This window comes from Myiozetetes cayanensis, unplaced genomic scaffold, assembly GCF_022539395.1.
Source record: "Myiozetetes cayanensis isolate MyiCay16 unplaced genomic scaffold, myiCay2020 scf5-8, whole genome shotgun sequence".
NCBI classification, from domain to species: Eukaryota; Metazoa; Chordata; class Aves; order Passeriformes; family Tyrannidae; genus Myiozetetes; species Myiozetetes cayanensis.
In genome coordinates, this window is record NW_026087742.1 from 45,606,210 (window position 1) to 45,619,430 (window position 13,221).

General features: G+C 38.2%; 1 protein-coding gene across 3 annotated transcripts in view; it reads right to left on the reverse strand.

Annotated features, from left to right (window-relative positions):
• The window catches only part of ATP8A2 (ATPase phospholipid transporting 8A2), a 318,028-nt gene that overhangs the window by 264,176 nt on the left and 40,631 nt on the right, over window positions 1–13,221 (reverse strand). For 2 of the 3 annotated variants that reach the window (XM_050334134.1, XM_050334135.1), the window contains 5 exons: window positions 6,713–6,812; window positions 6,042–6,140; window positions 5,131–5,176; window positions 2,125–2,165; window positions 320–393 (listed from right to left, as the gene is read on the reverse strand). In XM_050334134.1, coding sequence (XP_050190091.1) covers window positions 320–393; window positions 2,125–2,165; window positions 5,131–5,176; window positions 6,042–6,140; window positions 6,713–6,812 — 360 coding nt within the window. Of the gene's footprint in view, window positions 1–319; window positions 394–2,124; window positions 2,166–5,130; window positions 5,177–6,041; window positions 6,141–6,712; window positions 6,813–13,221 lie in introns of those variants that run through there. The other variant, XM_050334136.1, reaches the window with a different exon arrangement.

A 13,221-nucleotide genomic window follows, 5' to 3' on the forward strand; every position in this document is an offset into this window, starting at 1 on the left:
GGCCATAGAGCCACTGACTGCATGAAGCTTGTGTAAAGGATCTTCAGTCTTCCAACAAACTCATCAGTACATAGTATCATGTACCTCTAATTGACAAAGTGAAGTCTTGAAGAAGCCTTCTTTTTGAAGAGCCTATCTACAATGATACATGAATCATTGCCTAGGAAAGCAGTGTTTTTACATTGTTCAAATTTGATTTTAGATGTGGAGTAGAATTAGTGCCATCTGATGTCTGGTTTTATTAATAGCAAATACAGAGATTTAAGTCCTCTGCACCTCAGTTCATCAGACACATCATTTCCACACCCATTCTGGATACCTGGTAGATATAATGATCATGTCTGCTGGAAGATGTTGCCCATTGGTGACCTTCACAATATCGCCTACTGCTACCTGTGGTCAGGAGTACAGTAACATGGAAAAGAAAAACAAACAGTTTGCTTGTCTGGAATGTTAGTTTGTTATTTTCTTTCACCCAGTCAGAAGAACAGCATCATGCACAGAACAGCTAGAGACAGTGCTTCTGAAAGCCAGAGTACTTTTCACTGCAATTGTGAACTTCTGTGGCTTATATTTAATAAAACTTAGTTTTCTCTTTAATTCTGCCATAATCCAAATTTAAGGGTTTTTCTTTAGTCTTATTTAACATACTGAAAACTTTGTCACTAGGGGAAACAAAAAAATCCATCTTTAAACTTCACCTCCCTCAAGTATCAAGAGTTTCTTCTACTCCTCCTCTATATTACTTACCCACTCAATCCTCACTATCATTTTCCCTTAATTCTCCACAGATGCACTGCTTGTACTAGTCACTAGCAAGTACTATCATCTCTACAGATATATAACATAATCAAGTTCTTCCCTAAGAGTTATATGAGATATGCAGAGTTCAGAATTGTGGAATACTGAAGACCCAAGACTTTCTACCACCTCTAATTAGTCACATGCATGGAACTTTCATTCTCAGGAGAATCAAGTAGCATTCTCAAAACCGTAAAACAGGTTTGCCTGATGAGCATCAGGCTGCTTGGTGTCAATGCACTGCTACAAGTCTGAAACGGGCTTAAAATACTTCTAGGACATTAATTTTTACAAATTGAAACAGATGGCATGTTTGAACAAGCAGATTCATTAGTTTTACTCTGATCTCACTGAAAATAAATTCCCTATCAATTTCAGCACAAAAACCCCCATAAGAAGTCTGCCTTAAAGTGATCAAAGTGGATAGTACAGAACTGTTATTCACCAACAATAAATGCAGGCCTGGACAACATGCAGATATAGACATAGGTCGATTCAGGAAGTGCCCAAGGGTATTTAAAATAAACAGATTCCAGGTTCAGCTTTAAGATCAATTCATCATCTTTTATACAAAAATAGGACATGGAACAGCATGAACAGGAACCAACACTAGCCACCACAATCCCTGGCCATCTTTAGTTTCTACTATAGCACAACCCTTCAGCAGGATTGCTTTTAAGTGTCTTGAGGCTGATGTCATTTCCCAGAGGTTTTAACAGGGGGCACTTTCTCCTCAATTATTAGCTAAGAGGGCTAATTTTATCCTTTAAAAGGCATTAAGAGCCACAATTAGATTGATGTATCCTAAGGCATTTCAGCAATTTCCAAGTCCTAGAAACAAAGCTTACCAGATCCTGGCACAGGGTTTCACAGAACATGGGTCCCAAGTGCCTCAGTAGCAGCAGGGTTTGTGTTCCTTACTTGAACACTCATCTTACTAATTAGTCTCAAAATCTAGGAACCTTTTAACACAGGCAGTAAAGCAAGACTCTTAGACTTGCAGGGGAGGTACAGTATTGCAGTGAAAGTTACTCTTCTAGATGTGGACTACAGACAAAATACTTTTTACAGTTTACATATTAACTACACAAGCAAAACCACAACAGTTCATTAGCATTTGACTGTAACATAGCACTAGGATTTAAAGTGGGTACTCAGGTGCCTTGCTCAAGGCAATTTTGACTACTGCAACAGAACAGATCCCTCCCACCGGCCCCATCCCAAGAGACAGAGAACTCTCACATCCTGTATTCTAATTCATTTTGGCAAGAGTAATTCTTCAACAGCTACTTTCACTCCCTCCCATCCCCAGGTTTTATTTACCTCTTTCCACATAATGTTCTGCCACATCCCATTTCTTAGAACTGTAAAGAAAGTTTGAAGTTATATTATAGAACAAATGGCCATGATTCAGATAAATTTCAAAACTATATCAGCAGTAGCAAACACTGACCAGAATAGGAACTAACATACAGATCAGACCTGTACTTTTCAGAAGCTGAGACAATACTTTTGTCCACAGCTGTAGACACATGAATCCAAGAAAGAAGAAGAATCTGCCCTTCATATTTATATAATTTTTATCCCATGCTAGACAACAGTTGGCAGCCTGATTTCTTCTTGGCATCAGTTCATACTAACCTGCAGACGGGCCGCACTGTTTCTTGTGGGAAGTGACCTTCCTTAAAACAAAGGGCATTACTGTCCACTGTGAATCAGTATCAGGAAGCATCTGTGTATGATTTACCACAGAATTTTTGCTTCTCATCTTATTCCTCTGACACATCCACCTTCACCAATTGCCCATTTAAGGTTGAGTCTTAAATGCCAAGCAGGCTCAAAGCCCTGCTGAACACAAATGACCAGCTTTGGCAGAAGGAAAATCCTAGCTGTTGAAGTTCACACTGAAATTTTTGGGTTGTCATTTTGCACCTTCTACTATGCTTAACTCCAAAGGACAGAAAAGGACAGGCCTGCTCTAGAATACTTATAGGATAAAATTGATAAATTATTCCTTGTCAAAAGGCACCTGGTTAAAGTAATGAAGGACAAATATCTAACAAGACTGTTCCAACTCAAAAACAGAGTTTCAATATAAGCCTTCTATCTAAGACTTTCTAAGACTAAAACTCAGTGTACTGATGTTCCAGATCTAGGACTTAATGCTGTCACTCACACCTAGGCATGTAGGACCATTTCAAGTGCAGCTCCCGAAGGGCAAGCATCTCCCATGAGACTTGTGCCACATCTGGCTAGTCCTGTGCGTGTCTACTATTCCAGAGCACCCCACAGAGCTCATGACTAAGTTCTGTTATTTGACAATGGGAGGACCAATACATCAGAACAGTTATTACTGAGCCATCTATGTAATGTGCTACTCAGGGGCTTCATCTGGGATTACAACTAGTCTGGTTTGATTGAACATCATCTCCATATACACCATGTGAAGCCATCAAAGACATGAAACTCTTGCTCAGAGCCTTAGAGGCTTCATCTCCTAATAGAAATTTACAGTGCTAGAGCAGAACTTTCAGTTTAGTTTGCTCCAAAGGGAGTTTAATCCTACATACTGAAGCCACTCTGCAAAGCAAACCAATGTTTTCCATGTTAAATTAAATACAGCAAAGGCCCTCCGAGGATACACCACTGCTCTAAAAAGCCAAACATGAAGATAAATGGAAATCGTACATAAATGCTGCTGAAATAAGCAACTGGCCTTTACAGGCAGTGGAGCTCAAGACACAGCCAAGCAGAGAGCAAGCAGGTATGTACTTCTCAGTGAGCTCAACTGCTCTCTACACTGAAGACACTGATTAGACATCATTCAGCTATAAGAGGAAGGCACACAGAGAACCTAATTTAATTCATCTTAATCCCACTCTGAACTTAAATTAGCTTTTCATTCTGATAATACATATTTCAAGGATGAGCCTCTTTAGCCTTCCTCTTAAGAAGTACGAGGATATGGTTTTAAGTATCACATGGAAAATTTATTTCGAGTATTCAAATGTAAAAAATAAAACCCGAACTAAACCAATTTTTCAAGTGCTAATTTCAACTTAGGTCCATTAGAATACCTTGTGTTCTTTAAGGCTGTCTCTCCACAATAACTGTGACAAAGTTCCCTTCAAGTGTTTGTTACCGCATGTTCTCTAGCTACAAATGAATTTAACTGGCTCTGTAACCTTAGAAAGGGTCATCTTTCTTATTACCTATTACAAGGCCTGTTATGCTACAAGCACTTAATTGCCAATTTGCAATGACTAATAAATACAGTGTTTGAAACAAGCTTCAAGTGTGTACAGCACTTGAAACATCTTGTAGAGACTTGTAGAGAAATTACCTTGGAGAACTGGTAAAGCAATGCTTTTTGATGAAGACACAAACTTAATGATCAACCCAAATTTTCAAGCACCAAATTTATTTAGAGTAACAGGCATAATGTTTGCAGGACTATCTGAAGCATAGAGCTAGCAGGCTATTCACTTTCCCATGTTCCCTGAAGTGTTTCTCTATCTTTTTGACATTTCAGGTATATGTGTTTGGGAAGAAGGGGCTCTGCTAAGAGTTCAAATCCCTGTGTTCCTGTTTCAGCTGCAGATATGCACAAAGGAAGAAGGAAAGCTGTCCAACATGGGAACACAGACCTGCCCTATGGCACTGGCTGATCCCAGGGTGGCCACTGATAAGATCTATCTATTTTCTGTACAGGTTTTCAGTTAAGAGAGATGAAGAAAACCAAAGTGATGTCTTCAGGTAGAGAGTGTCAATGAGTGTTAATACATTAGGGATACTCACAGGTATTCAGTAGATTATCAGTGTTAGAATTTATTTCAGTAACACTTCAGGAAAGTAAAACTAAAAAATTCCCAGACTTTTTATGTTTTATGGACAACAGCACTTACAAAAGTGACTTAAAATTATTTTGACACCAAATTCTAGTGTTTCAGGGTGTTGTTGGCTTTGTTGTTTTGTTGGGGGTTTTTTGTGGTTTTTTGTTGCCTTTTTTTTTTTTTTTGGGTGGGGGAAGAATGGAGTCTGTCAGGGTTTTCTCAGAGGACCTGAGAACTATATACATTTGGACAACCTTGAAACTACATGAACTTATAAAGTCTAATAATCCCTCCAATGTGTCACCTTAAAGTGTCAGACCATCATCAGTCTAAAACATTCTTCAAAGTAAAATCCTAACATATCCTAAAATACAGGTACCTACTAAGTCCACAAGACATGCATCCCCTGGCACCAAGGCTCTTAGAACAACAGAATTGTTCAAAAGTAAGTATCCACTATTTGCACTTTAAGTATTTGAAGAGGGTTTAGTCTTACCTACTGTTTTCTTTTTATTCACTGCACTGTCTGCCTTATGCCTTTTCTGCAAGGAAACAAAACATTTATTACACCTCATTACACTTCATTACAAATTCCAAAACCATTAGAGCTAAAACAAGACAAAGTGTAAAATGATACATTGGGTCATTTTTGCCTTTATATTTTTGATTGCTGGTTTGCTTTTGATTTTGTTTTTTGTCGGTTTGTTTTTTGTTTAAGCCACACAGATCACCCAAATCCATATGGTTTATAAAGCAGTATAATGTAACTTCAAACTGAGAGTCCCCATGTTGGAAGTCAGGCTCAAATCTCTATCAACAGCAAAAAAATACATCTCAAACTGGTTTTTTGGAAGAAAAAAGGAACAATGAAGAACACTATATTTAGATGGCAGTTGTACTACACATTCTATATGCTGTTGTTTAAACTGATACCTAAATAATTTTATTCATCAGTACTTTGCAAGCAGAAAGACCTTTTTCTGATACATGGTATCCAAGCATGTTAGTGCAGATTTTCCCCAAAACAGGATGCTCTGTGATCAGGTTGTTTGCCCCCTCCCTGCCCCCATTTTCAAGACCATCTCTAAAGGCCACATATTTGTCAGGACTCCAGCATCGCACACTCGTGTCTTTCTTATAAAAGCATGAATAAGCAAGTTTGAAGAGGTAAAAACAAGTATCCTGACTTCTACTGTTTTCTTTTTCATCATGTGTAATGAAAATACTTATTTATCTCAGTGGGCTACAGAAATTCTTGTCAAGGTCAGAGCTTTGAAAGTCAAAAGGATATTTTGCTGCTGTTAAACAGTGACTCAAGACTTCAGAGATGCATGGCTTTATGGCATTTTATAGCTTTTTTCTGAAACATTTGGCCTTTAGCATAGCCTTCCCCATAACCATACTCACATAGTCTTCTATGATTTCTTTGATGCCAGCAACTGTTAAAATAAATAGCAATGGCACCAAGGTGGTATACCTTCCTGTTGGAGAGACATCTGGAATTTGCTGTGAACAGAGGAAAAAGAGATATCCATCTTATATTTGTATTTAAAATTAATTTCCAGTAAATTTGAATTTTATACAAAGTTCTCGGAAGAGAGAACACAGAGCATTCTGATTTGTGTATGATTGTCACCCAATTTCAGTCAGTAAACTAGCCTAAGGTCTCAGTAGGTTTGAAGAAATGATACCATAAAGTTACAAGATAAAGCTGCTGTACCTGCCTTTTATTCTATTTCTCTTCACAAGAAAAGTATGCAAATGATGCAATTCACATGGAAGCAGGGATAACCTGAACTACCTAAACAGCAGTTTCACAAGAATTCACGCATTGTTTTCTTGCTATGGTCAACAGTTCCATGTTTTATGACTATACTTAGAAAAAAAGGAGCTTGACTTTACAAACTGCTTCCAAAAGAGTCTCTACATTGTCTTCCAATTTCCATTACCTAACACATATCTAATTAATATGAATATTAAAATATATTTAAGAATTTGTTTCCAATTAAGCATAACTGAAATAACTTGTACTGCCTTACAATTCAATTTATAAACAAGACAAAGCAATAAAACAGTACCTGCAATAAGGCAATGAAGAGGAAGAATGCATTTGCAGCTTTTCTTATCTGCTCATACAGGAATCGAGGTAGAAATGTCACCACACTGTACTTGGCTGTGCTGCAGGTTAGAAGATTTTCATCTTAGTACTTCATTAAAATATCACAGATCATAACCAAAAAGCTGGAAGTAGTCTTGTAAAAGCCAGTGTTAGAAACTAATTCCAAAAGAACAAAGTAAAGGTATATTTAGAATATGGAGAAAGTAAGTTGCTTCTGTTATGATAAAGAGCTGTACCAAACAAAAGAGCTATCGCAGATCCAAAAGGCTGACAGTCCCAGTTTCATCACTAGTACCTCTATTATCAGATGAACCATCAGAGAATTTACAACTCATCCAAACTTCAGCACCATGAACAGGCAATCATTCATCTCAGTTACTTGATCAGGTGCTTACCCTTCATCAAAACATGGAATTTAAGTTTTGGAGGAGACGAAGTCAAATACGAGAGAAATTCTACAATGCTGTTTTTAAAATGCCTCACTTCCTAGTTCAGAACCACTCTACACTCAGCTATAAAGTAATCCTTCAGAACAATACACACTTTTTCAGATTAATTTTTTTCTGGCTTTTTTCCCCTATTTTTTACATATACAAATATTCTAACATATATATGCAACACTGAAACATAACTACTATTTCTTCTACCTTAAAACAAAAACATACTATGCTAAATAGATTTAATCACCTATCTCATCTATGTAATTCCTTGTGATCCTCTCATCAAATCCACAATGGGTATGAATATAACTTCAGAAAAAAAGTCTCCAACATGACATGATGATTTAACAGGTCCATTTTCAAATTAGTCAAATAAGCCGCCCATACTGCCAAGTTACCCAAACAAACCTAAGAGATTAAGACTCTTCATCTTGCAAAGTCACCACTCTCTGAACATTTTATTTACAATCCAGTTATCTGCATGTCTTTTTGAGACAGTGCAAGGAAACTCACTGTGCTACAGAACCTGCCTGAGCTGTGCAAGTGATCAAGTCTATCCAGTAGCACATAGCATTCCATTATACAAGGAAAAAAAAATTTTTAGAGTAGAAAGCCAACTCTGCCTTACTTTGCCCCACTCAATTAGCACTGAACATCCCCCTACTACAACTACTGGGCATCAGCACAAGTTGGATTTTTAACAACCGTGCACTTGCAGCTCTATATTGCCTTGCAAAGCCCAGATAACCAGTAATAGGAGTTTTGAGGTATCCTTTTGTTCAGTTGTTTTGGTTTTGGGTTTAAGGTGTTTTGTTTATGTTTGGTTTTGGTTTTTAAAGAAGTCTTGTATTTCCAAGGAACAAGTATCATTAAGTTACTCCTTTCAAGAAAAAAAGAGAAATTGTTTCCCAGTTGCTGTTTTATTGAAGCTTCCTAGAAGTGCCAAGAGCACCTTCCCATTACGCCTTGTCCTTTCTCTACCAACAATAAACCTTCCAGGTCAACCAAAATCCATAGATTACTATTCAGAAATCATGAAGGGCTAGTATAATCAAATGCTTTAACTACATGATCTGCCTTTCACAATGGATTGCTATGCATACAACTCTTACTACAACCCACAAGCAGCGAAGTTCAGTGGGGTTCTCTTATCTTTGTATGTACAAGGTTAGAGAACTTTATTCTCTGAAACAACTTATTTTCTTTAACCATTTTCCTTTTCCTCTTACCTTTCCCATCCCCAACTCCAAGCCATCTAATGAGACACTGCTGCATCTTCCAAAATCAAGCAGTAACAAGATATAACATCGCACAATTTGTTAAACAAAGCTCTGTTTTGAACAGTAGAGCAGAATCGGTGAGGCAAGTGAAAAAAAAACACAACAAAACATAAACAAAAAAAAAACACACACACACAAAAAAAAAAAAAGAAAGAAAAGCCAAGATCAACTAAAAACCAGACAAGATGTATCTACCACCTACTTTTCTCTTCAAGCACCTACAAATCCCTCCTATATTTCATGGAAATCAGATATTACTTTAACTGGATGTCATACAAAAGGAAACATGACAGCATTTATCACTACAGTCTACCGACTTTGTATTGCTACAACCACTCAGCAGAATCATGTATTTTATTTATAATCAAATATCCAGTGTGATATTTTACAGAAATTTCAGGTGGTTGGACTTCAAGATAAATCCTATCAACTAAGCCAACTGAGTGAAATCATGCATCCAGGTTTAAAGCATGTAACAAAACACATAACAAAGCACGTCCAGTTATATAAATGACGTTAGTTTCTTGAAGTACTTGTTAATTTCTTCCAACTGTAAGTATTTTTTGTCTCATGTGTAATAACCTTCCCTTAATATAGGACATAATTAAACACATCTCAGAATTACCTTGTGACTTAAAAATATGGGTTAGTCAAGTTAACAGTTTAGACCTAAAAGTGAACTCCCCAAGCACTACTAAGTTAAAAAAAATCAAGCATTGGCAGATTTTATATCAGAAGAGTATTCCCTCTGGATATCAGATTCCTGTGACTATGCTAAAGGAAAAATTTTTCTGACTGCAACCACGCTGCAACACTTATTAACAACACCCTACCACTTACCAACTTCATGGTTAGCTGGTCCAAACACGATTCTTACTCTAACAATTGTGTTAGTGCCAACACAACAAGGCTCTTTTCAAAGTTTTGTACATACTAAGTCACTCCATGTTTTCTGTTGCTTAAGTAACAGAACAGATGCCTACAGAAAATATATACAACTTCAATTAGAGACAAGCACATTCAGCTGTTACCATACAGTAACCACATGTATGTATAAAAACCAGGTACATGTTATTCAGAAAGAAAACTTCTAACCGAAAGCTAAGTAATAGTCTAAGCTGGGCAGGAGCATTCGATTGATTTGGCTTTGAAGAACAGCACTTAAAAAGGACAAACAGAATTCTTAAAAATTACATAAAAAAGCTTTGTGCTACCTCCTAACAGAGAGATGCACTGTAGATGAATTCAGAATAATCAAATATCAAGAAAATTAAAGTCTACAAGTGAACAAGTTGAAAAAAAAATATCAATCAGCTCGCTCACTCATAGCAGAGTTTTGGTCACTAAAGATAAACATCTGCACAGGCTAGCTCAAATCAGAGTCATCTTGTCTTCAAAGTGGTTGGTACCCAAATCCAAGAACACAAGGTTTGCAGTTCACAGAACAGGCTGTGGCAGGGAGGGGTGAGGGGAGCACATGGAGGAAACTAAACAAACTGGTATTTCCTGAAGCAACAGCTGTTAACTACACAAACCTTGCTTAACCACACAAATTTAACATTTAAACAGGTGTGTAAATATTGGAAAAGACATCTCTTCTACACCCGCAACCTAATTTGTGTAAGTCAAGCTTCAAGTTACACCACTGCACTAGTCAGAAGGAACAGTACCAAACCCTGTTAAACAAATGAGTTTGGATACACATGAGTACAGCTGAAAGAGTCTGGCTCCACTGTTTCTAGGCGAGCACAGAGATTTTTCTCAAAGTAATCACTGTATAATTTGGAAAAAGTTAGTGTCATTCACATACTTAAACCTACTACCATATTACTTAAGTATATTACTTAGTTATTTCAATAACACTCAAATGAAAAGCAGCAAATAGTGCATTTAGAACACAGTAGCAGTTTTCCAGTATAGTTCCTCCATTTTTTCATGAGCAATTTTGGCACAATCACTCCCATTGTTGCCACTTTCCCTGTGTCTCGAAAAGATTTTATAAAGTTTTACTTTGCTGAATAATGCTTGAAGAGGAAAAGTTTGTCAGTAATCGAAGCAGAGCAGTTACGTCCTTGAGACACGTATGTGTGCTGACAACGTGCAGCTGAATACAGCTCTGCATTTTTAGTCTGCCATGTAAATCACTTCCAACCCTTCCTTTAGAATGACAACTCTTGAGATGAACTTCACCTTCAGAATAATCATGATTAAGAAAACAGGACCTCCTTGAGATACATGTGGTCCCATTTCCAGGGGTGGTAAGTATAGCAAACTGTCTTTTCCTAGGCAGTGTTCACCCACAGCTACTAACGCCACAGTTCACATACTTGAAATGCTCTCCAGAGTTTAAGAATGAATACTGCTTGATGTTGGTGACTTCAACACACATCAATTTGCAGGAACACTTGCTAAGAAAACCTGGCACAGACATCTGAACCACAGGAAAGGGACTAGGTAACTAAAGTGCTTGTTACAGACTTGAACTCTTCTCTCACCAAACACGCTTTGTTTCCATTAACACGTACAAAAGATCGGATGCCCTGTAACAGAGGAGGAAGGGAAAAAAAACAACCCAACACCCAGAAAACCCAAGATGATCTGCTTGAATTAAGAGCTCAAATACTGTCTTCAGTGCAATGGTGTGTGCATGCTAAGGTGCTGCCAGGCACATGACACTTAGTGTCTAACATCAGCATCTGAGGTTCTACTACAGCTCTTAAGTACAGAAGCAGTGTGACACAAGCTACCTCCAGGCAGTCATCATTGCTGCAGGAGGCACAGCAGCAAGCTTTACACATTTCAAGTGATATTAACATAAAAAACAGCATTCAGTTAATACACTGAGTACAGAGAAAGCCCATTCATAAGAACATCTCACCAACAAACAGTGCTGCCACACAGAACACTGAGGTTACTCTAAATCCAAGTGCTATGATCAAAGCTTTTAGCATGTGCCAGACAGTGAAAGGTCGTCTACCTCCTTGCCCATACTGAAGGTGGTGTATTTTGATCATGAAATTTGCTAAAGAGACATAAAAATCAACTGTTTACAAATTCCACAAAGAAAATATCATGAAAGCTTATAAGAAGCGATTACTGGTATGCAAGTGAAATGATTATCGGTTGACTGGAAATAAGGTTCTAAAACTGACCAATGTCAGTTTTCATAACAGGCAGCAATTTCTGCCTGAACCAATGCAGCCCTCAATTCAATTGAAGGGCTCTGTCAGATGAATTCTCAAGCCTATAGTTCTTACAGAGGAAGACTCGAGCCAGCAAAGGTTTCACTGCTCTGTTTACAGCCTGTACACTTGTCAACTAAGAAAAGGGTATGTGGTGCTTCAATACTTGAGACAATTTCAGACAGACTGTGCTCGGGGTAGAACAGAGGAGTGTGCAAGGAGCAACACTTGCCCTAACACAGTAAAAGGTGCAACTACTTGAAGACTCCAAGACATATTGCTTAAAGCTTGACAGAGAAAGACAAAGAACCAAGATTTCTTTAGAGTTCACATTCGACTATCTGTCATCCAGCTCTTGAATGACCACTGTCCATAGATCAAGTGCCTGTTTTATTTCCATCTTTCCCTGCACTCCCCTACAGTTTCTCCTTAAGTGCTAAGGCATCTTATATATATAAAGTTCATATATCGTTGTGGTGGGTTGATGTTGGCTGGATGCCAGGTGCCCACCAAGCCACCCTATCACTCCCCTTCCCAGCCGGATAGGGGAGAGAGAATAAGATGGAAAACACTTGTGGGTTAAGGTAAGGCAGTTTACTAAAGCAAAAACAAAAGTTTGCACATGCACAAGCGAAGAGGAAAATAACAAGGCTTATTCTATTCTTTCCATCAGTAGCAGTCTCTGGCCACTTCCTAGGAAGCAGGAGTTCAGCATGCATAGGAGTTTCTCAGCAGGTAGACATTGCAAGCAATGTATGGCCCCCCCTTCCTCCTCCTTTCCTTAGGTTTTATATCTGAGCTGACATCATATGATATGGAATATCCCTTTGGTTAGTTTGGTTCAGCTATCCTACTTGTGTCCCCTTCTAGGATCTTGCCCTCAATGGGGAAAGGAAGGAATGTTGAGAGACAGCACTGGTGCTGCGCCAGCGCTGCTCAGCAGTAGCCAAAATACTGGTGGGTTATCAACACCTTTCTAGCTAACAGTGCAAAGCAAAGCACTGTGACTGCAACAACCAATGCAACTGATGTTACCAAAGTACTACTTCCACAGGAGAAGCCTCCTACAGTAATGCTCATGGCAGTTTTAATACAGAGCAGGCACTACTACAAATGCTTACGCTCAGTTTAACCCAGAAACCATGACTGTGTGGTCACATTTAATGGAAGCAGGAGCACTTCTGCTTCCAAGTCCTGTACCCTGGAGGCTTTTCCTAAGGCATGCAAACAGCAAAGGCCTTTCCATTAATTCTCTATTCATGAAATCCCTACAAGAATGGGGAGAGATTCCTGGTTATTTTTCAGTAACAAATACATTAAAGAAAGACTGTTTAGAAAGGGTACCAGAAGCTCTGAAGGCATAATACTATTTCAGCATGCTTGTCAGGTCATCACTACAGAAAGACATCCTTGCTTTTCAGTAGCCCTGCTGGCAAATACAACTCAATAAAAATAGAGTTGACCAGAACAGTTAACCTTTAAACACTACTGTCTAATAAAGTCAGTTTACTACCACATTTAGTTACTATGCAAACAGAAGACAGCCTTCACTTAAACACACAGCAC